Here is a 25,718-nt window from a genome sequence, read left to right as displayed (position 1 = left end):
TATTAAGAAGAATAAACCTTTTTTCTTACCACCGTCCTGCATTTGGGTCCAGTCCTGTACGTTGTTAGCGGATTCTAGGGATTCAGTACAGTCCAAAGAACTGCCGTTCCCATCACTCGTGTGTCCCAAGCAAAAGCGGGATTGTTTGTTTTGAACTTTAATTCCACCCACAAATATCATCATGACAATCTGTAACCGTTAAGGTCAACATACATCATACAGGTCATAGGTACTCAGCCAGATTTTGTCATTTTAGTGCTCGCTGACTTTTCACATTATGTGACTTGGTGTACTTTTATTTTACATGAATTGCATCCTTTTATTTTATTTTACACTCACCATTCAATGCTCAACTGTTGTCATAGTAATAAAGGTAAACATGAATTGAAAAGAAGTTCATCTCCCCATGTAGATGTTGTTGTGGTACGTCACTTAAATGAGTCCTGGTCACAGCGGGACCAAAAGTTTCACCTGCTAAACTTTAGATAGGACTTTAAAAAAAACAGAACTCGCACCCCCCCAGAAAGTCTCCACGCCCCCTCAGGGGGGCCTGCCCCACAGTTTTAAAAAGGCTGGATTAGTCAGTGAAGCCTGAAGCCAGTGTACGTGTCTCTTGAATCAGAATATTTATGCCTTATTTAACATAGAAGCTTGCAATGACCATCTGCTGTCAGTAAACAAAGTGTCTGTACTGCTGCTGCTGCTGCTGCTTTAATCCAGGCTCAGGGTTGTGGTCGGTGTCTTTGCCTCTGAAGAGCTTGTGCTGAGAGGTGAGGAGTAATCCTGTGATCGACCACTATCCACTGTTGCACTGCAAGTTCACTCTGAATGAACTTCCAAATTATAACGGAACACAAAATAATTTTCAAACTCTACACTCAACGGACACGACGTGGTATCTGTGGTGAGTGGTGTTTTCGACAACTGTAGGAGGCGCCTGTGAGTCAACGATCGAAAAGGTTGCCCTTGTATAAATAAGATCTTCACTCCTCCAATGCTACTATAATTTTCATCCTGATGAATTAACTGACATATCGGACTCCTTTTTATTTCCATGAAACTACTTATCTGTGACTTGACGTGACAGGTCTTGTGGTTTTGCTTTAACGTTCTCTTTCTTGTTGCTCCTCTCTCTTCTTGTCTTCCAGAGTCGAGGGCTCTCCTCTCAGGGACAGACTTCTGCAGCCCTTTGCTGACCACTGGCCTGCCTGGCATCCTTCATCCATATCATTGCTCTTTTCATCCTCCCATTCATTCTCCCTGTCATGAAAGGCCTGTCAAGTAGTCGGAGTCACCATCACGTGGTCTCCTATGAACCCTTGTATGATCCACTGGGTCACCATGTTGACCGCAAGCCATATTTGATCAGTCAGATGGACATGCCCGTGCCCGTCCCTATCCCACATCCATCTGAGCTGCCGTACTACAATGCTCAGCGCACCTCGTACCCTTCTGACACCAACAGCATCGTACCATATGGAACCTTCCCAAGGAGGTGTCACTCAACCTCCTCATCTCACCATCCTGAGGTAAAGGATGAGTGTATGGCCATGGTTCCATATGTAGGAGGAGGAGGAGGAGGAGGAGGAGGAGGAGGAGGCTATGGAGGCAAAACGCCCACCCGGGTACCAGCACACTTTGCGGACCCGTTTGAGCGTCAGCCTTCATTTTCCAGAGATGGCTACCACACGCTGCAGTACAAACGAGGAGTGCTGGCCCACAGTGGGGGGATGGGGGCCAACAACAACAACAATGACAGCCCAGGGAGAATTCGTCACCTGGTCCACTCAGTCCAGAAACTCTTCACCAAGTCACACTCACTGGAGGGTCCACACCACACACAGTCCTCTAAAGGGGGCAATAATGGGAGCATTAATGGTGGTGGTGGTGGTGGTGGTGGAGGAGGAGGAGGTGGTGGTGGTTCACGGGCCAGCACAGAAGGTGAAACTCCACCAGTGGGAGTGCGCCATCGGAAGCGCAGCAAGAGCCGCGAGCGCTGTCGTTCAGCCGAGCCCAAGCATCGCAGCCACCACCACCACCAGCTACACGGCTCCGCATCTGCTCCGGGCTCCGGATACTGGAGCTCAGATGACAACCTGGAACGGGAGCTGTGTCTCTACCACCCTCACCACCACCAACCTCCACCCTCACCCGCGCCCTCCATTTCCCCCTCACCCATTGCCATGACAATGGGCCGGTACCCCAGCAACAACCCTGACAAGTTTCCCCAGACTCCCCTCCCCAGTCTCTCCTCCTCACAGTCCCAGCAGTACTTCATGATGGACCCTTACAGCACTCTCAGTGAGCACACACACACTCATGCACACCATGGCCATACACACCACCATTCTGCACTCAAAGTCTCCCGGAGCAGCAACGATGTGAAGTATTCAGCGCCATCATCGGCATGTGTGCCAATTAGTGGTAGCAGCAATAACAGCGGTGGAGGTATCGGTGGAGGAAGTGGTCCCTTGCTGCCGCTGGGTCTTGTGGACGGGCCCCTTGTGAAGAAAGGGGCGTGGTCATCAAGCCTAACGGTGAGCAGGGCCCAAGAGGTCTACACCAACACCAGCCACAGCCAGCTACGAGCCAGCGCAGGATCCGGTAACCTAAACCTAGATAGAGCTCTAGTCAAATCTAAGGGCAGTCAGCAGCAGGAGCGCTCTTGCCATTTCTTACAGGTAAATAATTCCTCCCTGAAACCCATCCAAAACCAGTCAATTCACCCTTTTACCCTTTGTTGACCCCCTCTTCTCCACCACTTTTCTCACCGATGTTTCCTCTAGCACAGTGGTGTCCAGTCCTGTGAGACTCGAGGTTTTCAGTCCCACCTAGCCTTTAAAGTCCCCTTTATTCTCCAATATGTGTATTTTTCCCCACACAGAGTGAAGCAACATTCTCTCTGTATCTAATTAAATTATTCCTTATGTTGGTAATGTACTGAAAGAATTTGCCAAAGAGAAAACATAATACCTCCTAATCTAGAGATAACACTCATCAAGTTAAGCAGATGGCAATAACTGAATATTTGGTTGACTAATAAGAGCATGGCCCAAGAAACCAATTGTGATGCAATTGTTTTGAGAAAGTAGAAGAAAGTAAAAAAAAAAACAACCCAAAAAATACCATGTACTGCAATGTATGAATATTAGGTGGGTAACATTATCCAATGGTTTATAAAGTAAAAGATACAACAATTTCATCGATCTACATGTATCAATGTCCAGTCCTTTAATGTGATGAATCAGTACACAATGTTGTTGACTTTGACTTCAGCTGCTCAGGTAAACACAGGCAGGTGTTTTTTTTTCTGTAAACAAATGAACAACATAGGATCTCTTTAAGGGTAAAGCAGTCATAGATCAGACTTACTCTACTTTGTCACTGAAAGTGAATGACTACATTAAACAAAGAATCATAGTGCATGAAAACCAAAAAAACCATCTACCGCAAGTCCTGTCGTAATGCTGGTATCAATATACGTATGAAATCAGCTGTGAAGAGAGAGATGCACTTCACCTCTAATAAATATGTCCTGATACAGGATAAGGCTGCAGTGCTGATGCTACTGCATGTTTAGTTAGTTTGTTACGCTGTGGCTTCACGTTTAGCAAAGCATCGTCGTTATTCGCCGCAGAGCTGTACAGATGACAGATGATCTAATTTAAAGAAAAGCTTTGCAAGAGTAGAGGCGAGCAGCTATTTTATGTTTTTTTCTAAATGAGCAATTTGTGTACATGCAGCTGCACACGAGACAGTGACAGCGTGTATGAGTGTGATGGGCTGGTCTGAGCCAAATCTAAGGGTTAAGTTTACATTGATGGAAAAATGACTGGACATCACTAGTTAAGGCTTGGGACACACTAGAGCTGATCACGTGCTGCATTGTTGAGTTTATGTTTGATAGTATTTTATATACTCTCTGTGTCACAAACATTATATCCTTGTCATTTTTATATGGTTCATGAAAATGATTCAAATCATTTAGTTTATTTGAATGAGTTGCCTTAATTAAACATTGCACCGTGCAATCATAATGTATCTATACTGTATATATATATGTAATGGATTTTTCTGTTTAACTGTTTAAAATATACAGTGTACAGCAAACAAAAATTCCCATTCATTATTTGCAGACTCTCAGTGTCATGCTGCAGTCACATATGAAGCTGTAAAATACAGATTGTAATAAAACCATCTCTCAATAACCGCCACCTCTTTCGACTGCAGACAAGTCAAAGAATGACAATAATGGCTGCTGGCCTTCTTCTTACATTTGGCAACTTCTCGTTTTTACATAGCACAAGTTTCTAAAAAGAAATACAAAAAAACACAGATTGATTCATTTAAAAACACATTATATACATGTTAAAACAAAAACACCAGACTCCAAACTGAAGACTGCGTTTCGCTGATATACTTGTGATTAAAGTGAGTTTCTGCTCTGTTAATAACAGATTTTGAAAATGACCGACAATAGTTTAATTCATCATATTAGTACCCTGAAGTTGGACTGACCTCATGTCCACAGATTAAATGTGCAGTTGTAGTGTGTCCACAGCTTTAGAGGGAACATCCCTTATTACTATTCTAAAGTCTCCTACGCTGATCTTGGAAGAACCTCCCCCTTTTTTTTCTCCCCACCACTCCCCCTGTCTTTCCTCCACTCACCCGACTCACACCCACGCTTCTTTTCAACCCAACCCTCTACCACCCACCAATCCACCTCCACCTCCTTTGCTTCCTCCTGGTTTGGAGAGCCTCCCTCTTCCTTGTCCTCTTCCTCCTCTGTCCTTCTTTTGAGTTGACGAGAGAAGTAAGTGCAGAGCCAGTAGCAGCCTTACTCTCTGAACGCTAGGAAATCACATGAACTCATGAAGAATGACATTCTTTCCTATTTGCAGAACTCATTTTTTTTAATTTAGTAGTGCTTCTCCTGCAGTATCATGTCTTCCCTCCATGTTTTCGTCGTGATGGTTCCATGTTCTGCTTCGCTGGTCTGTTTTTCAAACGTTGCACAAAGTGTTGGAGAGGCATTTAACTGCTAAACTTAAACTTTCCCTTCATTTGATTTAAAAATGGACTACCCCGCCATGACTCGAGATGCACTGAAAATCCGGCGACTGAAACATATAAGAGCCGAAAATGCTTAGCATGATATTAATGAGCGTTGACCTCGTTATTAATCTGCCAAACAATCTCTTTCAAATTCTCTTGTGAGATTTCCACTTCTTCTTTGTTCTTTGTTCAATAGCAGCAATAACTTCTATTGTGGAGAAACAGTCAACGCAACAGTCAATCCTGGATTTATTATTGGTTAAATGCTGTTGAATCCCAACTTTGGGGTCTAGGAAAGAAATATTGCTTTCAACTGTGACTGTGTGGTAAAGAGAGCTCCATGTATCACTGAAACACCACAGTTTTGGCCATTGGTCAAGGTCAAGTGTCTCAATACTGAGGCGGAAAATGAGAATTGTGATGGAGAAGCTAAACGACCTCCCCAACACTCACTGCTGCTGTGCTCATGTATGCCTGTGTGTGTGTGTGTGTCTTTGTGTGGTTATAGGTATTGTCCTCCACAGTTTAAAGTGATGACAGATTAGATATTATATTATAATTTCCATCATATACAAATATTTATAGTATAGTTAGAGACTATTTATCCTAAATGTTCTTACATCTCGACCTGATCTGCTCTCATTGTAATTTGGCTTATATATGATGCTCAAACTGCTGCCTGGATAAATACAGTGAATCAGTTCTCTCATATCCTTCTGTCTGACCTTTGCTTTGTATTCTAGTTTCTGATGTACACACATATTATATATATCCAACATGGCAGGCCCTCTAAGGCAGCAGTCTTTCAATTTGGCTGTCGCTTCCATTTTAAGTGTCTTCCTCCATCATCTGGATCATTGTCTGTTAGAGACGACGAGTAAAACAAACACTAAGTCAGTCAGTCAAACAAAATCAGATTCCCTCCACAGCCAAAAAGACACCAAACTACTGCACTCTGATATGACTTGACTTAGATTTAATCACGAGTGAACGACGTGTTTCTCCCAGGCAGAGACGGGAGTGATGCAGCCACTCGCAGGCAGGGAATCACAGAAAATAACTAAAATCCTGCTTTCATTGCAGTCCATAAGGCTCAGTTGCTGTATATTGTTTGTGAATCCTCTGTGCTTCCCTTTTTCACAGATGTAGAATCAGGTTCCTCCCTCTAGGACTTGGCTGCACTTTTTTTCTGCTTCCCTCCTTACATACAAAACAATTGATATAAACAGGCAACATCGGATTCTAAATGTAAGAGAAGATTGTTCTGACCTTCCTGGTTTTCTCGGAAAACTGAAACTCAGGGAGGCAAATGGAGTGGTGTTGTGTCGTGTTGCTAAAACTTAAAAATGGATTAAATATCTGACAAACAGCATCTGCACTGACGACAGACTCCACATCAGAAAGCTGCCGTTGTTCAGCCGTTACAGTGGAATGAGTGGTGAGCTTCAGTTGAAGTGAGGCTTGTGCGTGGGCGAGAGGCGCCGCTGATGCTTCTGCAGCTGGTCCTTTCCCCGCATTCTCTTTTTATAGCCAAACTGCTCATTTGTGTCTTTGACGTCACACGCACACACACACACACCCAAAGAGACCTGTGCGGCTGCTTTCTGTCGGTGATTCATATATAATTAGTCAGAGTAGCAGTGCAACTCTTCTGCTGTCTGTCTGTCTCTGTCATTGTCTGTCAAATGCTCACACTCACAGTAAAACCTGATTCTACACTGCCTTATGTATAAGATAAGATAAGATAATCCTTTATTCGTCCCACAATGGGGAAATGTACAGTGCCACAGCAGCAAAGACAGCAAAGGTAACAACAACTAGGACTGCACGCAGTCATGACAGGGCCCTCGCACCAGATGCAGGCGTCCCCACAGGAGTCGGAGAGTGCAGCAGTTCCCTGAACTCACGTTTGAACACCTTTGATGTGTGCAAGTCACGTCAGGTGCAAATGGCCGAAATGGACGCACAAATTCAAAAAGGCCGACTTCCTGTTGAGTTGAGGCCATGGTTACGGTCAATTTTTTTGTTCGTCTTGATCTATAACATCTTTCCACCAAGTTTTGGGAAATTCTGTGGAAGTCAATGTGTGCCGTAGTCATGGGCACTTCCTGTTTTAAGGCGAATGTTTGAAATTTGCCAAAACAGCGAGGGTTGCCGTGGCCACACAATTTTGAATCCCCCAACCCTTCCAACACCATTTCATCTTTGATCTGTCTAGTACAAATTGGCACATTTTTTATGTCGGTGCGACAAACAAGTTCAGACGAGTTCGCTCATTTATGTAGGGTGCAAATCACCAAAATGCAAGCCAAAATTCAAAATGGCTTTATTTTTAATATTTGAATTATATTTTTTTATAATTTGAATACATTTTAACTTAAAGGGGACATATTAAACCCTATTTCTTCAAGTTAAAATAGTTCCCTGGTGTCCTAATGAACATGTCAGTGACATGCTTTGGTCAAAATACCATAAGGATGAAGCATCATAGCAGTTCAATAATCCTGCTAAACCCGCCCCTTTCAGAACACTCGGTTTTGTGCCTGGTCCCTTTACATGCAAATGAGACACAGGCAAACACACACCCACTTCTTCCAGGGGGTGTGTTGACGCCAGCACGCTCACGCTACCATGACAACAGTTGAAAGTGAACTGTGGGAGAAACATGGCTGGTGGAGGAAACATTGAGGTCAATTAGGGCTGGGAGATTGATCGATTTTAAATGGAAATCGGATTTATTTGTTTGGAAGATGTTAAAAAAAGAAAATCGATTTTTCTGATTTGTCCTTTTTACTGCGCTCACTCAGCTCCCTCCACTCCATTCCTCACCCCCTCCCTCCACTAGTTCTCCGTCAATATTAACATGTCAGCGTTTTTTTAATAAAATATTTTTAATTAGGACGTGTCAGAATGGTCAGTTATGAGCTCTATTTGACCTTTCCTTAAAAATGTGTGTGTTTGTACGTCGGTGAAATGCAAAGTTGTACGAACACACGTTTGCTGACTTTATCCGGCACATTAGCTTCATATATAAAATCCTCTGAGGCTGGAAGTTTGTGTAAAACACTGCACCACTGTGCAGCCACCAACAGCACACTTGTCCCTCCGCGTTGACATAATACCGCTCTTCCTCCCTCGCCTGCACTCTCGCATTTTATAGGGACAAGGTGGAGCTAAGGTGGAGCTCTCGAGGTAAACTTACTGGTGGGGCGGTAACATTCGCGGTGAAATGCGCATGCTGCCATCATAAGCGCAGGGAATTCAACATCGCATATTTTATCTCCTATACTTACACTAAGGGGGACCACGAAAAAAGGACGGAGTCTTGGTTTTTCACACTTTGGCGACTGGTAGGGCCTCCAGAGTCCCAAATATAAGTATTAAAATGATTAAAAAGTTGATTTCGCATAATATGTCCCCTTTAATATCACTTGGATGTTATAGGTTCTGTCCACTGTAGGGCATCAAACATTAAGCTACTAATAAACAGTGGTAAAATTGTTTCATTAGGTCAAAGGAAATCATTAAGCTTATAGGTACAAAATGAATGACTTTATTGAACATGTTAAATTTTGACACATAACATCTTTAAATGAACTGAGAAAAACAATTTGGTGGTTTCCTGGTTTCCTATTTCAAAAGTGATCTTTATCAAGTATTTTCACTGTTGGACAAAAACACAAACGGATCCAAACAAAATAAATGACATTTGTCTTGTGAAAATAAATCAAAGTGCACAGCTTATGGACGTCACTGACTTTCCAACAGCAATTCCAAACAACTTTGGCAATATTTGGTCTTAAATGTTGTTGACCAAAAACATGAGGTGATCCACGTTTGTCGCTGTCTGCTCACAGTAACACATCTAACACGAATGCCCATTTACGCTGGCGTCACACAGGCATTTCTGAGGCAAGAACGAGGAAGGAGTTGGACTCGGGTCTGTTCCCGTTCCCACAAATTCAGACAAACACAAATAAATAAAAGCTGTTAGGCTGGTCATAGCCAAAGATTTAAGGAGCTTAGCAGAGTTGCACTTTCATATACAGTTCAAGTAAAGCCACTGAAGACAGAATGTGCAGTGTATTTTGAACAATAGATCTATACTGGACGTAGTTTCTTGACTTTTTTTAATTGCATGTAATTCCACCTCTGGCTAAGTTTATTTTGCTCTTTATGTTGCAAAAACCGGTGAAAAGTATTCCTGACTCGTCATGGCTAAATATAAATGTTATTTTTGTACAATACAAAATACAAACCAAACCGCTGGCTTGTTGAACCGTCCCTGAACTGGGACAATAATACTCTCCTCTATCTTCTTTTCTCTTTTCAATTCTTCCTTTATCTCCTCTGTGGAGGCAGATGGTCGTGCATCGGGCCGAACGATTTTGAATAAATATCTAATTGCGATATGATACACGATATCAGAGGGAATGTTTTACTTAATTTTACGTCATTTTTACTTCATTATTCTGATTTTCATTTTTAAAAAATCATATTTAAAACAAATCTTGTGTGATATTTGTGCAGAACTGTGAGAAAAAAAGATGTTAGATGTCAGTCTGTAGAATAAGATGTGTATGGGGCGAGAAAAAAATTAATCTCAAGTGATATTTTTGCTCACTGTGTTCCTATATTAAGTTTATCTGTAATTATTGAAGGTTTTGACCTTAAAGGGGACATATACCCTATTTCCCCCATTAAAATAGTTCCCTGGTGTCCTAATGAACATGTCAGTGACATGCCTTGGTCAAAATACCATAAGGATGAAGCACCATAGCAGTTCAATAACCCTGCTAAACCCGCCCCTTTCAGAACGCTCGGTTTTGGTGCATGGTCCCTTTATATGCAAATGAGACACAGGCAAACACACACCCACTTCTTCCAGGGGGTTTCTGATTTGTCCTCTTTACAGCGCTCACTCGCTCAGCTTCTGTTCCCTCTGCTCCATTCCTCTCCCCCTCCCTCCACTAGTTCTCTGACAATGTCAACATGGCAGCGTGCGCAGAAGGATTGAGCTGAACAGTGCCCAACTGTAAATCAGTTAAAAACACTTAGGGACAGCACCACTGATCGCCAGCGGTGCGCGGTGAGCTGAATAAACTGCCGCTGTATGTTACTGTATTAGACCGGTGACTGTGCTCCGGAGACCTCACCAACGCTGACCAGCTCCGGTGCTCTGGCGATCAGCGGTGCTGTCCCTAAGTATCCATGTGTCGGAGGTCTCTTTCTGTGACGGCACTCACACATACAGCGACAGTTTAGGCAGCTCGTTGCTCGCCGCTGGCGATCAGCGGTGCTGTCCCTATGCCCCTAACTGATTTTCACAGAGAGGGCAGCGCCGCTGCTGTATGTGATTGTATCAGACTGAGTCTGTGCTCTGGTCATGGAGGATGTACTGAACAAATATTTTTAATTAGGACGTGTCAGAATGGTCAGTTATGAGCTCTATGTGACCTTTTCTTAACAATGTGTGTGTTTGTACGTCGGTGAAATACGTCCCCTGACTAAATACGGCGACCGCTGGCCACAGTCTGATGCGAAGTGGTGCGAACACACGAACACACGTTTGCTGACTTTATCCGGCACATTAGCTTCATATATAAAATCCTCTGAGGCTGGAAGTTTGTGTAAAACACAGTGCTCCACTGTGCAGCCACCAACAGCACACTTGTCCCTCCACGTTGACATAATAACGCTCTTCCTCCCTCGCCTGAACTCTCGCAGGGACAAGGTGGAGCTCTCGAAGTAAACTTACTGGTGGGGCGTTAACATTCGCGGTGAAATGTGCATGCTGCCGTCATAAGCGCAGGGAATTCAACATCGAGTGTTTTATCTCCTATACTTACACTAAGGGGGACCACGAAAACATGACTGAGTATTCTTTTTCCACACTTTGGCGACTGGTAGGGCCTCCAGAGTCCCAAATATTAGTATTGAAATGGTTAAGAAGTTGATTTTGCATAATATGTCCCCTTTAATATGTAAAGTGCCTTGAGATAATGTATGTTATGATCGCTATACAGATAAAATGTAATTGAGTTACTATTGTAAGTCACATAATATGTGACTTATAATAGTAATAGTGAACAACATATATTGTTGTTCATCTGCTATACATCAACACAAAGACCTGTATGAAAAAGCTTGCACATTATTAAGGAGGCATTTGTGTTGTTGCCTGAACTCAAGGCAAAGAGCTATTATAAGAAAGTAGTAATTACCTGCCATTAAAGTGCAGGTCTCTTATTTTCATTCCCTTTATTGATTGTACATATTATATTTGTATATACTTCTTACATTTGACAGTACTGTGCAAAAGGTTTAGGCAGGTGTAGGTGTAATCAAATCATTATTTCCCATTGCCTTTACACCAGCTTCAGTTCTTCTTTGTACACGTGCACACAACTTTAAAGAAGTCGACAGGTCGTTTGTTGCACACAGATCTGACTTAAGAAACTTGCTGCACTCATTTAACTGCCATTGTTTTACATGCTGTTCTTATTGTTGCATTTGTTTTTATTTCAAAGTCTCAATAACAAGCTTCAAACCAACAGACTTCTCAGTCTCAGAAATTTAAGGATAAAATGGCCTTCAATTTTGTAAAAATAATAAAAAATCAAAAGTACAATAAGTTATAAGTGTAGCACCCCAGTGCCCCTACAATAGGCATGGAACTTTAAATAGACTTAACTTCTACTCGGGGTGCTCCCTGAGCTCTCTTAAACATTATCTATTATAATTAACCTATATGGTTTGGTTAGGATTTGTAATATATGAATGAACTCTTTTTACCCTAAACCCTTACTGTACACCTGATCACCACCATGGTTAATTTGCAAACTCTGCACTCAACTGATATAATCTGTGGCCATCCATCCATCCATCCATCATCTTCCGCTGTATTCTCCACCGCAGGGTCGCTGGAGGAGCTGTGCCAATCTCAGCTGACATAGATCGATAGGCGGGGTACAGTTCGCCAGTCCATCACAGGGCCACACACACATAGAGACAAACAACTCTTCACTCTCACACTCACACCTATGGTCAATTTAGCTAATAAATTGCATGTTTTTTGGACTGTGGGAGGAAGCCGGAGAACCCGGAGAAAACCCACACACACACGGGGAGAACTTGCAAAGGCCCTTTTTCCAACCGGGGCTTCTTGCTGCAAAGGCAAGAGTGCTAACCTCTACACCAACTGTGTGGCTGTGTGGCAATATCTGTAATATGACTCCATCCACAACTATTCATGCAGCGCATCATGTTTTAGTGTGCATGACGTACCATGACTGTTCACGTCAGCACATATTCAGTTATTTAACAACAGCATAGACCTCCAGCCATCGCTGCTATGATCTCAACTTTGCAACCCGACCACTTTCCTCTGTGGTGAAATGACGTGTTTTCAGTGATTCCGTGATCTCTACTCATTTATATTATTATACTTCTGCTGTCGCCTCCACAGCTAAAGCTAAAGCGAAAACTTCCCGTGGCTACTGTGTGGAGGCGACGCAGTCAAGCATAACCCTGACTTTTTGTTAGTTTCATTTACGTGACAAAATAACTGTGAGACTTTAAAATATAATAGTTGACGTTATTGGTTTTCGTCCCTATAAGGAAGACAAGTCCCTATAATGTGACTGTGTAAACAGATTTAGGTCCCCACAACATGTGTTATACCTGGAACAAACACACACACATATGATGAAGTGATGGAGAGCAGATGTATGAGAGAAATTTCAGAATGACCCAAAAAAGACACAAACACACACACACACACACACTGTGTTACATGCTAATTAGTGGAGAGACTAAACCACAGTGGTGTGTGACCTGAATCTGCAGCTGCTTTGTTGTGTTTTGTATTGTGTTTGTGTGAGCTGTGTCGAGTCTGCATGAATGAACCCTCAGGACAGTGTAGGTAGCCAGTGTGGTGGCTGGGACTGTGGTAGCAGCTGTGGAGCAGATCGCCCTGACGGCGTCTCTCTGTCCTGTCTACCCGGTGATCAGGTGCCCCAGGATGAGTGGAGTGGCTTCTCTCCTCTTGGAAAGGAGGATGACATCCCCTGTCGGCGGATGAGAAGTGGCAGCTATGTCAAAGCCATGGCTGAGGATGACAGCGGAGACTCTGATGGGAGTCCCAAACCGTCCCCCAAGATGCAGGCACGTCGGGCCAGCTACCTGAAAGCTACACAGCCGTCACTGACCGAGATGACCACTCTACAGTAAGATCTCATTCCCTTTGTTTGGATTTGTTCACCTGGCTCAAATGTAAATTTAATTAGAGATGATGATGTGTGATTTGTGTATGTTTTTGTTTAATCATCATCAACTCTCCTGTCAGCATTTATTTCTATGCATTGGTATTGGCTGCTCCGGTGGTGTATTTCACGTAAAGTCTTTCTATTAACAGTCTCTTTAGATAAAGCTTGTGGTGTCATAGAGCTCCTGGATTAAAACACACAGAGATGATATTGTTACACGTTTCAAACTTAGTGAAACTAAGGCAACAAAAGATATTTGTTCATGGAGTCTTGCTCTCTGGCCAACCTGGTAAAGGACAATTACGGAGTGATTCAATGAGAGCGCGAACAACCATCTTTTCCTCGGAATCTCAGTCTCTTTATTTCAAACTTCAAAATTAAATATTTCCTAAACAATAAACATTCCCTTGTGCAGTTCTGTTTCAGTTTTCAATATCCATTTTGTTGGTTCAAATCACCACAAATCTTTACAGTTGTATCTGCATTTCCCACATCAACGGTTTAAGCAGCTTTCACATACATAGAAATAAACCATCTCTTTATGAACAATACCCAACAAATATATAATTTGTATCAACGAAAGGAATCTGCCCTTTTTATCCATTTACTGTAAATAAACCATCTTTGGTTTTAACTAAATATTTAAATTACCTTTGTACCAGTGACTTGAAACAAAATACACATAGGGAGAACTGTTCTATTTAAAATACATCTTCAAACACAAAACAAACATAAAACTATTACTGACTATGTCAAGTTTAACTCTCTAAATTAACAATTAAATAAACCATACCAGGGAATAGGAACACCAGCTCAACAAGTTACACATTCACAGTCATACACACACACACACACTACAATGGCCGTTCGCGGCATTTTCGCTCACTCGCGATTATAAACATGGCTCTATAACCCGGTATTTCACCACAGAAATCCAACAGACTTCGCACAGTTATCGCCAACAACTATAAAGTATAGGAGAACACAATTTTAATACCTTTTAATGGGTACCAACCTGGTAAAGGACAATTACGGAGTGATTCAATGAGAGCGCGAACAACCATCTTTTCCTCGGAATCTCAGTCTGAGGAGAGGAGGGAGGTGCGCCTCACCTTGAGTTCCGTGCCAAACCGATACCCACACTTTGGTTCCCCCTTTCCTCCTACAGCCTTATTTCTTGCACATTAATTAATGAAATATTAGTCATGTTAAGTTAGACATTTAGCTATTTGTCGGCACAAATAATATGATGTATAAAACAAAACACTTATGTACATACATTCAAACAAAATAACCAATGACTTAGTGTACTCAGATTAAGGTGTACCACACACTCCCTGACAAATAAAAGTGGCTCCTGACACAAGATATAATAATTTCACTTTCAACATACATTTTTTTTTTCAAAACACATTCAAACTCTTAATAAATGTATCCTTCTAGACCCATAAAGTGTGAAATGTTTCAGATCTCATCAGGTGAATTTGCAATGTATGGTGCACGTGTGAATTGGGCAGGTATGAAATATATGATATGTGAGTGATCAAACAGGTAAGTATGAGGTATAAGATGTATGTATAGCGTATATGGTGATTAAGGCCACTTTAGGTGGGTATGGAATGTATGCAATTGTTTCTCTTGGCGTCTCATCAACAGTGGGCTGGATACACCATGGGAAGGTATGGGTACGGGGCGATGATTGGGGACTGAAAGGGTTGGAAGTATGGCGGACAGAGATACTGGTGAGTACACTGAACTGGCTGGATTCCAACTGCATTCACAGTGGGACGTGGCTGATAAACTGGTTGACCCAGGGATGGATAAGTGAACACACAACCTGGCCGTCTTTCTCTGGTGGACTGTCTCAGAGGGACCTGATGTTCGTGTTGCGTCGTGGGGACACTGTTCCCTTCGTGGAATGTGTGCAGTTCCTCCTCAACGATTGTAGGTTGATGCTGCTCCAGGTCTTGTTCATCTTCACTGAATGTTCCCTGTTCCTCATCTCTTACATTCTCTCTTTCCTGTTCAGGTTCCATGTGAGTTGTTTCTGCCAGGTAGGTCTCATTCTGTTCAGATCGATTTTGGACGTCAAAAGTAACATGTCTGTCAGGTAAATTACCCTCAGCTCTTGGTTTCTCCAACGGTATTCGCAACCAGTAACGAGGCACGTCTTCCTCTTCCTCAGAGTCACTTACATCTGTGTTCTGTGTCTGGTTTGTGGGTTTTGAGATGCCTGAAGCTCTCTTATCTCTCTTTTGTGACTCAGTTATATTGGTGGTGGGTTTATGGAGAGGCTCTACAGGTAGATCGTTCACTTGTAACAGGAGATTCCTGTGCAGAGTGCGAACTGGTCGACCTCCTGTCTCAGGGCTTACTTTGTAGACCGGGTTATCCCCAACCTGTTCTCTCACTACATAAATAAGCTGCTCCCAGTATGGTCTTAGCTTTCCAGGGCCCCCACGTTCATTGAGATTGCGTACGAGGACTCTATCCCCAGGCTGAAGAACCACACCTTTGCTTCTCTTATCGTAGAATGTCTTTCCTCTTGAGCTGGACTGCTGGCTGTTTGAATTTGCTATTCGATATGCCTCGGTCATTTTTCCTGCCCATTTCTCAGCATATCCTTTTGGTCCAATGGTTTCACCCCCATCATCTGTTAGAAGGCCGAAGAGAAGATCGACAGGTAGGCGAGGGTGCCGGCCATACAACAAATAGTACGGGGAGTAACCTGTGGCCTCGTGCTTCGTGCAATTATACGCATGGATAACATGGGGCAGGTAATCCTTCCAGTTCTCCTTCTCTTTCTCTCCCAGTGTTCGGAGCATCTGCAGTAGTGTACGATTGAGTCTTTCTGCAGGATTGCCCTGGGGGTGGTACGGAGAGGTTCTCGAGTGGGCAACACCAGCCAACTGTCTCAGAGTTTTGAAGAGTTCATTCTCGAACTCTCGACCTTGGTCATGGTGGAGTTTGGCCCGGGTATCCAAATCTGGGGATGAAATCATTGAAAAGGCGGTCCGCAGCCGTCTTACCAGCCTTGTTCCTGGTGGCATAAGCTTGCGCGAATCTGGTGGAGTGATCAATCACGACCAAAATATACTCACATCCACCCCTGCAGGCCTCCAGGTGCAGAAAGTCGATACACACCAGCTCAAGGGGTGAGTTTGATGTAATACTCCCCATTGGTGCCCTGTCGTGTATAGATGGCTTCTTCAGTTTAATGCAAGAGCACTTCCTGGTCACGTACTCCTCTATTTCATTTTTCATGAACGGCCAGTAGAATCGCTCCCGTGCTAGATTCAGAACTTTTTCAACACCGACATGACTCATGTTGTTGTGTAGCTGGGTGAGTACCGTTTGTTTGTAGGTGGCAGGCAAGACCAGTTGGTGTCGTCCGGCACTCTTCCTGTAGAGAAGGCCGTCATCAATGTATAATCTATTCCACTCTCTTAACAATCTCCTTGTATGTGCATCAAATTTCCTTCTGTTGTCTTCTGTTAGAGGTGTGTTGTTTTCCTTTAATTCCATAATTTTCCCAATTGCGTGGTCTTTTCTTTGTTCTCTTACCAGCTCATCATGACTGATTGCTTGCAGAGGCTCAACGTGTGGTGGACTATTGGATGTTAAGTTGAGGGCTGCCACCCAAGCCACATCCCCTTGTTGTGCCCTCCGGCTTCCTTCCCATACAGCACTTACTGCCTCCTCTGATAACTCTTCCGAGCACTCAGCCATGAAGGTGTTGATGTCCAGGGGCCAGCGTGATAAGGTGTCGGCATCAATATTGGTTTTGCCTGGCCGGTATTTGATATCAAAATGGAAATCGGCCAGTTGCCCCACCCACCGGTGACCCACAGCGTTGAGCTTGGCAGTACTCAGGATGTACGTGAGGGGATTGTTGTCCGTGAAGACTGTGAAATGTGGGGCGTAGAACAGATAATCCCGGAACTTATCACAGACTGCCCACTTCAAAGCCAGGAATTCAAGCTTTCCGCTGTGTAGGTGATAATTCATTTCTGCTGGTGTTAGTGTGCGTGACCCATACCCAATCACCCTCATCTTCCCGTCCTGTTTCTGACAAAGAACTGCACCCAGACCCTTTTGAGAGGCATCAGTGTGGAGTGTGAAGGGACTGGTAAAATCGGGGTATGCTAGTACCGGGGGTTTGGTCAGCCGGTCCACAAGCTGTTCGAGGATCTGTTGGTGTTGTCCAGTCCACTCCACCGTGGTTCGGGATGACTGCTGGTGCCCTTTTGTTTTTCCCAGTGGCGGCTTGGGCTGAAGCGTGTCAGGCTTTGATTGGAGCAGGTCGTACAAGGGCCTGGCTATGCGTGAGAAGACCTGTACGTATGTACGATAGTAGCTCAGGAATCCTAGCAACTGCCTGACTTCCCCAATTGTCTGTGGTGTCTTATGTGTCAGTGCCCGCACTGCTTCAAGATCTCTGGGGTCCATTTTTACCCCTTCCGCTGAAACCAACCGACCAACATACCTGACCTCCTTGCGGAAGAGCTCGCATTTTTCCGGCTTTAGCTTTACCCCATGACGTTGCAAGGCTTGGAGCACTCTGCGCAACACCTGCACATGCTCATCAAAGGATCTGGAGAAGCACAACACATCGTCGAGGTAAGGGATACAACACTCATCTCTCAGCGTGTCGAGCATCCCTTCCATGCTCCTTTGAAACGCTGCTGGTGCGTTCGACAATCCAAACGGTATTCGGACCCACTCATAGAGCCCCCATGGGGTTATGAATGCAGTTAGATGTCTTGATCCTTCGGCAATAAAGCCTTGATGATATGCTTTCCCTTGATCAAGAATCGAAAACCAGGCATATCCTCCCAATGAGTCAGTGAGGTCCTGGATTCTGGGAAGAGGGTGACGGTCTGGCACAGTTTTGTTGTTAAGGAGCCGGTAATCAACACACAGGCGTAAGGACCCATCTTTCTTCCTTACACAGATGACAGGAGCTGCATACGGCGACTGGGACTTCACAATCCACCCTTTGACCAACAACTCCTGGACATACTCCTTCACTTCCCTGTAGAGTGGTTTTGGGATGGATGCGTAGGCCCTCTGAACTGGGATGTCGTCCTTGGTCCTGATCTCCATCTGTAGGGAGGGAATGCATCCAATGTCGTCACTATTACGGGCAAACGCGCCACATTCCTCGTATAGCACTTCTTTCACCACCAGTTGTTGTTCAGGACTCAGGTGACTGATTTCAACAGGAGGAAGCCAGGCCTCGGGTGGAGAGGTACTGACAGAAGTGATGCCATCAACCTCGACTGCAGTCATCTTTCTTGGTGTGGAGCCAGCCTGATGTAACTCTGGCGCCTTCGTTTCCAGAACCTTGATGACATGTTGGATGGTGCCCAGAGAGGTCCTTTTTGGCAGGGTGACCTCGTGTTTTGAGTGGTTGGAGATGGGCACCTTAACATAAGGTCGTCGGTTGTTGTTGATCCCCAAGAGACCTTCTCCTACACTCAACTGTCCTAAAGCAACACTTTCCTCAGCAGGCTCATATAGAACAAGGGGGTCAGAAGTGTCGAAGTTTGGGGGTACCCTACACCATACATGAACTGTCCTACCAGGGGGAATGATAGCATGATCCTTGCCCACTCTTATTGTGACTGGATCACAGTATGTCCTAGGTGGAATCTGGATGAGACTCACAATGGCCTCCACCTGTTCTTCCTCTATTCCAAATGCACTGCGGAGAAGGCTGATAACTGTTGCAATGGCATCACCAGAAGACTCCTTCCTTCTGATAATCTCCTCCAGTACATTGGCTCCAAGAAGGGGCTGGGGCAGTGCCAGCTGGCTGACCAGGAAAGGGGCCTGTATGGTGAGATTGGGGTCGTCATTCCCTGCAAGATTGACAGTGAGCTCAACCCACCCTCTGTACGGAATGGCATGGCCAGTGACTGCATAGACGCCAAATTCTCCCTCTAAAAGCTCGGAAAGAGGTCTCACGGTGTAATTGGGGATGTGAGCGTCGGTCCACTCTTGGTCAATTATGCTCACTTGCGAGCCGGAATCAAACAGAACTGTTGCTGGATAACCACCAATCAAACATTTCAACAGACTTTTCTTTCCAACTAGAGGTGCCTTGCAGGTGATAGCACTCTGACAGGTAAGTGTGTGTGGCTTATGTTGTTTGTTCTGCTTGGGGTGTTTTATTGTTTGATTGGAAGTGTAACCTACTGTCTGGGACTGAAACTGTTCACCGGTCTCTGAGTGTCCCTCCACAAAGACCGAGCTCCGTTTCCCTGCACCTTGCCTCGTTTCAAACATCCTACTGCTCTGTGTCCTGCTTCTCCACATGCAAAGCAGTGGTTACACTCCTGTAGATTCTGCTCAGTGCATTTTGGACAGCGCGCTGTTCTACCTCTTGCCTGGACGACGGGCTGTTTCAGTTGTGGTTGGAGAGATCTGCTGGGTGGTAGTTGGGAGGGAAGGTGTGACTGAATGTGGGCTGGTATAGTTAGAGGATGAGGCACTCGGGTGTTTGTTGTCTGCTGATCAATCAAAGTGGTCACCAGGTGTGTCAGGTTCTCCACCTGAGTACTGAGCTGTTGTATTGTCTGGAGATTTTTATTATCTGCTCCTGTATCCTGTTTACCATCATCCTTGTGACTATCTCCCGTCTCAACCTTGGCACTGTGCGCTTGTGTTACCTTTTGTCGGGAGGTTTGACCAAGCCTTCGCTGGTGCTCATTCTCGTCGCTTATTATCTTCATGACCTGGTGAACAATTTCTTCATCTGTGACTTGGCTATTGGAAATTAGAGGCCTCAACCTCTGCCGGAGGTCAGCATGTTTTGTCCCCAACCCCTGATAAATAGTATGGAGGAACACTTCTTGGATGGTGTTTGGATCATATGAAATGTCTGTACTGGTCTGTCGGGACTGGAAAAGAATCTTCTGTTTGAGCCCAATCATTCGGTACAGAAACTGCTGGGGTGTTTCCTGGTCTGACTGCCTGGCGCACATCAACTCCTGGAACATCTCAGTCGTTGCTTTCTCACCCAGATGGGACCTGAGAAAGCCTTTGAGTTCAGACACTGTAATCAAATCTTTGTTTATAAGCATATCCTTAAAAGCCCCTGGCTTGATGATCCTCAACACCCCTCTGACAACCTCTGCCTCTGCGAAACCCTCTTTCATTCCCTCGTCGATTTGTTTACTGATATTGTTGTAATTTAAATCAGAATTCTGATCTCCAACCTGACCACCATGTACTTTGAAGTCCCTGCGCTGCAGGTAGGGAAGATCCTTCAGAGCTACTTGTCTCTCTGGGATCGTTTGTGGCACATAGTATGACTCTGACTCATCTTGGCGGCGGTAAGTTGTGACTGGTGGGGTCACAGTGGATTCACATCGTCGAAGTTTCTCGCCCAGGTCCTCATATACTTGTCTCAAATCTTCTACTGACTGTATCGTTGTGTTGGTATGAGTGTTAGTGTGGTGTTGTGGTCGCATAACTGTGCTGTTGGTGTGAGAATGAGGTTGTGTGCCAGTGTTTGAGACTGTAGTGGATGGACTGCGACTGGGTGTGACATGTGTGTTACCATCATTACCATTAACAGGAACATCAGCATTTACTACTTTACATATTAAATCATTTAGAGCCAGCAACTGACTCATACCTTCATCCTCAAGCCCTAGTAATGTGTCGGACTGCATGTAAGAGACCACATACTCCATGCAACCTTCTTCATCATTCGGGTCTAGCCCTTCTTCATGCTGGTCATCAGTTGCAATGTCTTTTGCAATCTGATAGATGTCATTGCTCGAGAGTCTGAATAGCTGTTTCTTGATGTTCCATACTAATTGTTTGCGTACTGCTGACATGGTGTGTGATTCTGACGTCACCTTGTAGTGTTTCAGTTCAGTAAATCAACAGTGTAGTAAATATGTGCGTAGAGTGTGTGCGTGTTGACCTCTCGATCACAGATCAGATCTTCAGATGCTGGTGTGCGATGTTCTCAGGGTCAGCGGTGTAGCCCTCGGATGATTAGCGTGCGCTGGCCTCAGGATCTGCAATGCGGCTCACCAGTGACTAAAGTGCGTTGGCCTCAGGATCAGCGATGCGGCTCCTAAGCGAGGTGAAGATCCCTTTTCTCCTTGGTCTCCCTCCTTGGACACCCACGGGTTGACTCCTGGCCTTTCGTAGCGTCTAGTCGCCTGGATCGTGCGGTTCTGGTATCTCTGGATCTGCTCCTCCGATGATTGTGATGAGGAGAGATCCCGGACGAGCCCCCACAGTTTGTTACACGTTTCAAACTTAGTGAAACTAAGGCAACAAAAGATATTTGTTCATGGAGTCTTGCTCTCTGGCCAACCTGGTAAAGGACAATTACGGAGTTATTCAATGAGAGCGCGAACAACCATCTTTTCCTCGGAATCTCAGTCTCTTTATTTCAAACTTCAAAATTAAATATTTCCTAAACAATAAACATTCCCTTGTGCAGTTCTGTTTCAGTTTTCAATATCCATTTTGTTGGTTCAAATCACCACAAATCTTTACAGTTGTATCTGCATTTCCCACATCAACGGTTTAAGCAGCTTTCACATACATAGAAATAAACCATCTCTTTATGAACAATACCCAACAAATATATAATTTGTATCAACGAAAGGAATCTGCCCTTTTTATCCATTTACTGTAAATAAACCATCTTTGGTTTTAACTAAATATTTAAATTACCTTTGTACCAGTGACTTGAAACAAAATACACATAGGGAGAACTGTTCTATTTAAAATACATCTTCAAACACAAAACAAACATAAAACTATTACTATGTCAAGTTTAACTCTCTAAATTAACAATTAAATAAACCATACCAGGGAATAGGAACACCAGCTCAACAAGTTACACATTCACAGTCATACACACACACACACACACACACTACAATGGCCGTTCGCGGCATTTTCGCTCACTCGCGATTATAAACATGGCTCTATAACCCGGTATTTCACCACAGAAATCCAACAGACTTCGCACAGTTATCGCCAACAACTATAAAGTATAGGAGAACACAATTTTAATACCTTTTAATGGGTACCAACCTGGTAAAGGACAATTACGGAGTGATTCAATGAGAGCGCGAACAACCATCTTTTCCTCGGAATCTCAGTCTGAGGAGAGGAGGGAGGTGCGCCTCACCTTGAGTTCCGTGCCAAACCGATACCCACACTTTGGTTCCCCCTTTCCTCCTACAGCCTTATTTCTTGCACATTAATTAATGAAATATTAGTCATGTTAAGTTAGACATTTAGCTATTTGTCGGCACAAATAATATGATGTATAAAACAAAACACTTATGTACATACATTCAAACAAAATAACCAATGACTTAGTGTACTCAGATTAAGGTGTACCACAATATGTTTTTATTCCATCACAAACCAACTGGAGTCTAGTTACGTGGCATCAGTCGCAGAATCCCAACTCTACGTCATTGTATTAGGCAAAGTTTGGAACAAAGTTGCAATTTTTCAACTCGACTCAAAAGGTGACGCGACATTGGCCATGTTAACCGGTCAAGGCAGATGACCACACATCTCTGAGCCTGGTTCTGTCAGAGATTTTTTCCTGTTAAGAGTTTTTTCTCTCCAATGATGCCTAGTGTTTGCTCATTGTGTGAATCTTAATATTACATGTAACTGGTGGTGGAGAATGTACTAAACACAATTCCTTAAAATGGGAAATTCACAAACAGGTGACATCACGGAAAAGTCGATCTTTTTTTTTAATTCATAAATGTGGTCTCACGGAAGTAAATGACAAAATCAATCTTAATATTACATGTCACTGCGCTGAAGTATTTTAACATCAATTGTTATTATTGCGTTGTTTTAAAGTCACTATAATGAAGTGGGTCCAGCAGACCCACAAACATGGAGTTACAGAATTATAAACACCACACAGGTGAAGAAAGTGAAAATGATTAAAACATATTTGCTGCATATTAATTTAATATGCAGCAAAAAAACATTTAAGGCAGACATGTGCAGACAGCAAAAATAGACGACACATAAAGAAGCAGATTAAAGAAAGGTAAAAATAGAAAAAAAAGAAACTATAGTCTATGAGAAATATTGCACATTGCAGGTATGTGTAAATAAATATAGTGAATATTGCGTCTACAGAATGTAAACACAGGATAATGCACTGGTGTACAGGCATAGGCACAGATGATGGAGATCATGAGTTATAACAGCAGTTGGGATGAATGACCTGTGGTACTGTTCCTTTTTTCACTGCGGGGGCAGCAGTCTGTCGCTGAAGGATCTGCTTTAGGCCCCCACTCGTGTAGGAGGAGAGAGGGGTTGTCCATGATTGATGTCAGCTTGGCCAACATCCTCCTCTCACCCACCTCCTCAATGGAGTCCAGGGGACTCAGTCCAAGACTGAGACCAGCCCTTCTGACCAGTCCGTTGAGTCTCTTCCGGTCCCTGTTTTTAGCATCTGTGTTGTGAGTCCAGTTCGGTTTGTTGTTGATGTGAGCCAGAGCTGAAACAATTAATCGATTAATCCATTATTAATTGATTACTAAAGGAATCGACAACTATTTTGATAATGGATTCATCGGTTCAAAGCTTTTTTTCATGATTAAAACAAGATTTCTGATTGTTTACACTTCTTAAATGTGAGTATTTTCTTAATTTCTTTGCTCTGGAGAACAAAGAAATCATTAAAAGTGAATCATTTTCGTTTGTGGACAAAACACGACTTTCGAGATCATCATCATCAGGTTTGACGAACACCGATCAACATTTTTTAAGATTTTCTGTTGTGTTATGGACCAAAAGATGAAATGAATGTTTATCTTTATGTTTAGACACCGTATATAAAGTAGAATTTGTTGTGTTATTAAGTCTTGTACTGAGGTCATTAAATACTAACATTTTATAATGGAGGCTCACCTCCTCCAACTCAATGAGCACAGACAGATGCACTAGATCTGTACATGACCAGTGACCCAAGGCGGTCTCTACATCGCAGTGAAGGGACATGTAGCTGCTTAGTGTGATAGCAAAACAGAAGGTCGACTTTTGCTTTCAACTGTCTTCTGATTCACAGACCATATTTTTCCAGGGCTGGAACACAGTGTATAGACGAGACGCTGAAGTGGAGCTCTCGCTCTCTCAGAAGACATAATTATCGCCTTTGTCTAATTAAACTTTCACAGCTCTTTAAATAGTGAGAGTAATTACAGTGAGTGATTGAGGGACTTGGGCTGCTGCTCTGTGTTTTCTGTTGTCTCGCAAAGGAAAAATGGTCCCAACCGTAGGTCTGAAAGAGTTCAGAGTTTCATGTTCATGTTTGTCAGTGACAGAAGTACGGACGTTGATGTCAGCTGGTTTTGGTAGAAATGGGTTTATATTTCGCTCCAGCTTGGTAATCTCCATCTTAACTTGGACCTGAACCTCCCTGCATCCAAATAGTTTGACTGACATTGACTGGCAACTCGTGAGATGGAATGATGTGATTCTAAGTTGATGTTACAGGAGTATAATCACACCTGTGCACAAGACACACTGATAAACAGAGACTTTTCAGACGATTTCACTAGAATATAAAATTAAGTGTTTAAATATTCAATCAAATGACAGTATTAACACTGAAAAACAACTTTAATCATAGGTTTCATTGTGCCACACCTTAACATTTAGGCAATATTTTCCAAATGCTGTACTAACTACATCAATTACAGCCTTCAGTGCATTAACTGTTGCTTGTTTGTATTGTATTGTTTTTATTTATTGTTTGAAAAAAAATATGAATCGCTAATTATAACTGAAAATGAAATGAAATCATTTCTCTTCATCGGTTGGAATTTTCTTCATGAATTAAAGTGTGTGAATGTTTACGCTAAAGACTGAATGGCACTTGGTCATCGAGCTCAATCCAATGCGACATAAATTCAGACCATTTTCCTTGTCCAATGATAAAAAAGGCTTATTATTCCCTTTCATTTATGTAAACTCATTTAAACTGTTTTTATGGGTACATTTTGTTGGATCCATATGAGATATTTTTCTCTGGGAACCCTCTGGGGCCTCATCATAGAACCTGTGGGTTCCCTAGACCTGTTCTTGATAAACATTGTTCAAACTACTACAATACCTTATCAGGGCTAAGTTCAGAGTGAGATTTTGTCGGGAAGTGCAGGGGGAGGTGACGGGTTGTGTGTTGTACTAGGCTGACATCTTTGAAACAGACAAATGCATTGAATAATATATGCATGGCCAGGATATAAAATCTAAAGATGAAATATTACAACTAAAAGTAACAACGATGAAACTGTATTTACTGCAACTGCAACAACAACAAAAACAGAAACAGAATAAGCCACACCCCCCTTCCTATAGATTTTTCCAGTT

The 25,718-nt window shown here is 43.3% G+C and overlaps 2 protein-coding genes across 8 annotated transcripts in view; both read left to right on the top strand.

The window, feature by feature from the left end:
* The window catches only part of LOC122765370 (plakophilin-4-like), a 555,540-nt gene that overhangs the window by 135,766 nt on the left and 394,056 nt on the right, over positions 1–25,718 (top strand). The window lies entirely within an intron of this gene.
* LOC122765369 (disks large-associated protein 1-like) overlaps positions 1–25,718 on the top strand; it is a 103,033-nt gene that overhangs the window by 45,582 nt on the left and 31,733 nt on the right. For all 3 annotated transcript variants that reach the window (XM_044019598.1, XM_044019596.1, XM_044019599.1), the window contains exons 3-4: positions 1,149–2,681; positions 13,072–13,286. In XM_044019598.1, the coding sequence (XP_043875533.1) occupies positions 1,266–2,681; positions 13,072–13,286 (1,631 nt within the window). In that variant the 5' untranslated portion in view covers positions 1,149–1,265. The remainder of the gene's footprint in view (positions 1–1,148; positions 2,682–13,071; positions 13,287–25,718) is intronic.

The sequence above is a fragment of the Solea senegalensis genome, linkage group LG2 (assembly GCF_019176455.1).
Source record: "Solea senegalensis isolate Sse05_10M linkage group LG2, IFAPA_SoseM_1, whole genome shotgun sequence".
Lineage (NCBI taxonomy): Eukaryota > Metazoa > Chordata > Actinopteri > Pleuronectiformes > Soleidae > Solea > Solea senegalensis.
Note: the sequence above shows the minus strand (reverse complement) of the source record. Positions and strands in the feature narration are given on the sequence as shown.